Source organism: Electrona antarctica, assembly GCF_951216825.1.
Source record: "Electrona antarctica genome assembly, chromosome: 15".
Classification (NCBI taxonomy): domain Eukaryota; kingdom Metazoa; phylum Chordata; class Actinopteri; order Myctophiformes; family Myctophidae; genus Electrona; species Electrona antarctica.
In genome coordinates, this window is record NC_136796.1 from 24,763,922 (window position 1) to 24,768,921 (window position 5,000).

Here is a 5,000-nt window from a genome sequence, read left to right on the forward strand (position 1 = left end):
GTATACGTGTGTAGCGTTTGATTAAATGTCACCGTTTTGTGTGAGGGGAATTATCAGCTCTGTCCTGCCACCCAAACCATTTCCACACAGCAACATATTTTACTGTCTATATGTGACATTTTTCACTTTATTTCTTGTTCTTTCACAGTTTCCTTTTCTGTCAGCAGGTCGACTTTTCACTTCTCCTGATCTCCTCTGCTGTTGGACTGCCCTCTTTTTGTCTTTTTCTCTGGACAAATTCCTCTCTCCTCTCGCCTTCTCTCCTCTCACCTCCTCTCCTCTCACCTCCTCTCCTCTCTCCCTTGTCTCGTCCTCTCTCCTCTCGCCTCCTCTCCTCTCTGCCTTGTCTCGTCTCCTCTCCTCTCGCCTCCTCTCCTCTCTGCCTTGTCTCGTCTCATCTCTATTTCTCTCCTCTCCTATATATCTCATTTATTGGCCTTCTCTCCTTTCCTGTCTTTTAATCACACCTTAAGCTTGACAGTGACCCTGGCCTGGTGATACGATTACCACACACGCACGTGCAGGCACACACACACACACACACACACACACACAGGCGGCTCACATATAATTTGTAATACGTCCTTCCATCCTTCTCGTGTGTTCTCGTGCTATATCACTGGTTCCCAAACACTGCGTCGGGACCAATTTGTGGGTCGCGGACACATTTTGTGAGTTTCCTACGTTTAGTTTTTAATGAATTATTCCAAAACATTTTCAAAAAACATTTTTCATGAATTAAAAAGAAAATTCAATGATTTTTCTGTGAGCTCTGTGGGCTTGCTATTTTCACTAGTCTAATTTCTCATTTGGGTCTTGATCTAAAACCACTGGGAACCACTGTTCCCATACAGGAAGTGCAGGCACAGCAGGGGGATGACATGCTACTGAGAAAGCTTAGACTTAGAGGAAGCTGTAGAAGGTGGAAAAGGAGGTTTGTGGTGACAGACCTTTGCAGACATGGTCGCAGGTTTCTGTCAAATGTGCACCTCAACTCAAGAAAGAGTCACATCACATTTAAAATACATACTTTATAACTATTTGCAGTGTCTGTGTCTCAGACTATATACAGTACATGCCACGACAACAGAAAAAGACAGCCTCTCTGAAAACCAGAGAGAGAGAGAGAGAGAGAGAGAGAGAGAGAGAGAGAGAGAGAGAGAGCAAGACAGATAGAAAATTAAGAGACCAGAACAGAGGCAAAGGAAAGAGATATTTCTTTTTCTTCACGGATTCAAGATGGCGTCTCTGGTGTTGAGTAATGAGCGGTGGTCAGGTAAGCTGTTTTCCACTGCTGTTATCATTCCTCTTGGACCAATTACCGCTCTAAGCCTGGGGAGGATCGAGAGCTATAGAAGATACACATCATAGCAGTCAGTGGTGCTTAAAATAACTCTCATTTTGAGTTACCTGGTCAAATTAATGGTAAAGAAAACAGTAAATAAATGCTGTGTTCTTGGTTCTATGAGACACTGCTGCCTTCCTTTAGATGTGAATGTCAGAGTAAAGACAGCTGCAGCAGCTAATTAGGTATGCCCAAAGAGCAAGCACTAATAATAATAATAATAATACTAATAAATATGGTCAATGCTTGTTAACTGGTAATGCCTAACTCAAATGTACCTACTATTTAGTGTATTATCTGCAGCTGTGTTAATCCTGTTGTGACATGTCTGTGTGATGGGGGTGTCAGTGTGTGTCACTATATGCTTTATGGGCTACACAACACACACACGTGTCACACACACGCACGCGCGCGCACACACACACACACACACACACACACACACACACACACACACACACACACACACACACACATGATGAACCTGCATTAACCTTTGATTAACTGCACTGCACTGTAAATCTTTACGCAAATTTAGATTTTGCTTACTCAGACTTTTGAATATTTTAGTCATCTGAAAAGTTTTAGTTTTAGTCTAGTTTTAGGGCAGGCCTCGATGGCGTCGTAATGGCTGACTTTACACTTGGTTGCATGCTGAAAATAGCCGATCCACAAGCTCACAACGTGTTGCAGTGCAATCGCGAAATAGCTGTGACGCGTTGTGACTGTGAGCTGTAGATCGGCTATTTTCAGACCGCAACCACGTGCACGTGGCTGGAATAGGCTCATGTTATAACAGATATTGTAGTTTTAACAGCAATCATAAGGTTTCTAGCACCTATAACTGTAACTGAAATAAAATCCTCCTCACATTATTTTATGCCAGTGAAATCCTTCCATTATACAAGCGAAATAAAAGGGGGGGAAACGGAGGCTTGACAAAAGACCCATCCTTACAGCCAGGTTCTGATGCTGTTGCTTTGTTTGTTACACCTGGTTGAATTGGTTTACAATGCCGGCGGTCAGAGACCAGACTGAGAGGCGCCTGACACTGTTAGCCTCTGACTATAGGCGTCTGACTGACACTGTATCGGAGCCTCAGCTAAATGCAGACAATATCAAAGAAAATGTGTGCTCTGCAGTTCTTGCCGTCCTCTGTTCACCCATAAGAAAGTCCATTTCTGCAACTGTCTTCTAAATCATAACAGTTTGAAAAACGTATGTTGCTATATTAGTGGTTCCCAAACCAACTACGACAAAGTAAAGAGCTGCCTGTCGCTGTCAGATTGTGTGATCTGGAATGAAGGTGGACTTCATTCTTCTAGAACTGTCTGAAGATTGTCCTCAAGACAGAAGTGGTTCACATGCACGTTTGGGGTTTGGCAACAAAAATCTAAATGGATTAAGAATGATCAATATTTTTGTCCTGTGCGTGTGTGTGCGTGTGTGTGTGAGTGTGAGTGTGAGTGTGAGTGTGAGAGAGAGAGAGAGACAGAGATACTGTAGGCCTATTCTAAAGATTAGTATGTACATTTCACATTGAATTAAGTCCTATTTCAAATAATTCATTGTGAACATAAATTAAGCAAAAATATTTGTGTGTGTTCCAGATATCAGAATGTCCAAAGCAGCAGAGGAGGACAAGCCTGGGTCTGAGTATCCTGGGGACAGCTCAGGTACACACACACGCACACACGCACGCACGCACGCACGCACGCACGCACGCACGCACGCACGCACGCACGCACGCACGCACGCACGCACGCACACAAACAAACAAAAGAACCCTAATAATGCAATAATACGATAACAGATCTACAGGATCTGTAGATCAGATCGGGTGCGTTGAGATAAAAAAATCACAAATCAGATCCGGACCTCGGATGGATCATCACCGCGGTCAGCGCTGCATGCCAAAGAAGATCCTACTTTTAAAGATGGAGTGCCATGATTTTGTTCAGCTTTCCATGTGTTTATGAGGTGACAGTACTTCATTAGACCCCTTGGTGTGTTTTTTATGTGCAATGACGTCTTCCCTTTGTATTTAGAGTTTCTTCCTGGAGGCTGAAACCTTGACAGTCAAACGTGCCATTGAAAAAAACTGATATACTGTAGTAACATCACAATATCACCCCCCCCCCCCCTAACCCCTCCCCCTTTATCATACAACATGGATCACCACTCATCTCCACCCACCAGGCAAACCAGGCCTACTTAATGAACTGGTGGGCATGTCCACATTTTAACAAATACTGTACACTTTTTTGAAAAACTTCTTCCTCCTTATATAATACATAATACCTGATGATCAGGTTTTAGGGTGGAAAAACATCACGGCACTCCATCTGTAACGGGACCCTATGGGACGCGCGCGCACGTATCCTGGTGCTGGGGGTATGCAAGGCGTTGCTTAGCAACCGGTCCAGTGACTGGCCTGCAAACCAGTTGGGACAGTGCGAGAGCACACCTGGTGGTAGGTGGAGGTGACAGCTGACGTGTGTGTGTGTGTGTGAGCTTGAGATGCTAACACTTGAGATGCTTGAGACGCTAACACTTTAACGTCTTTAACGTTGAATCAGCATGGCTTTGGCCAATCAAGGAAGATATTGAAGATATAAAAAAATCACTGGATTGGTTAACGGAGGAAATGTCTGTTGTAAGCAAGCAGCAGAAAACGATCATGGACCTGCTGGTTGCCGAAGTGAAGAAGCTGGACAAACGTCTCAACTTTTTGACTTTGGAGCAATACAGCAGGATTAATGATGGCGTCAGGTCTCCGTATTAAACCCCGGTCATACGCTCGGGCGGTGACCGCTAATAAAGAGGGGGAGAGCGGTGAGCCTGATGACAGCTCAACGGAGCAACAAGTGGTTGTTTTTCTACAGTCCAAAGGGATCTCTCTGGACTGCAATACCATGGAGGCGGAGGCATGCCATACCCTGCCCTGGGGAAACAATACCATGGAGGCATGCCATACCCTGCCCAGGGAAACAATACCATGGAGGCATGCCATACCCTGCCCTGCCCAGGGGAAACAATACCATGGAGGCATGCCATACCCTGCCCTGCCCAGGGAAACAATACCATGGAGGCATGCCATACCCTGCCCTGCCCAGGGGAAACAATACCATGGAGGCATGCCATACCCTGCCCAGGGGAAACAATACCATGGAGGCATGCCATACCCTGCCCAGGGAAACAATACCATGGAGGCATGCCATACCCTGCCCTGGGAAACAATACCATGGAGGCATGCCATACCCTGCCCAGGGAAACAATACCATGGAGGCATGCCATACCCTGCCCAGGGAAACAATACCATGGAGGCATGCCATACCCTGCCCTGCCCAGGGAAACAATACCATGGAGGCATGCCATACCCTGCCCTGCCCAGGGAAACAATACCATGGAGGCATGCCATACCCTGCCCTGCCCAGGGGAAACAATACCATGGAGGCATGCCATACCCTGCCCAGGGGAAACAATACCATGGAGGCATGCCATACCCTGCCCAGGGGAAACAATACCATGGAGGCATGCCATACCCTGCCCAGGGAAACAATACCATGGAGGCATGCCATACCCTGCCCAGGGAAACAATACCAGGGAGGCATGCCATACCCTGCCCAGGGAAACAATACCATGGAGGCATGCC

At 46.2% G+C, this 5,000-nt stretch overlaps 1 protein-coding gene across 1 annotated transcript in view; it reads left to right on the top strand.

Annotated features, from left to right (window-relative positions):
* Positions 1-5,000, top strand: part of pou2f2a (POU class 2 homeobox 2a) — a 77,774-nt gene that overhangs the window by 50,934 nt on the left and 21,840 nt on the right. The window contains exon 2 of the mRNA XM_079521904.1: positions 2,956-3,021. Within this exon, the coding sequence (XP_079378030.1) occupies positions 2,956-3,021 (66 nt within the window). The remainder of the gene's footprint in view (positions 1-2,955; positions 3,022-5,000) is intronic.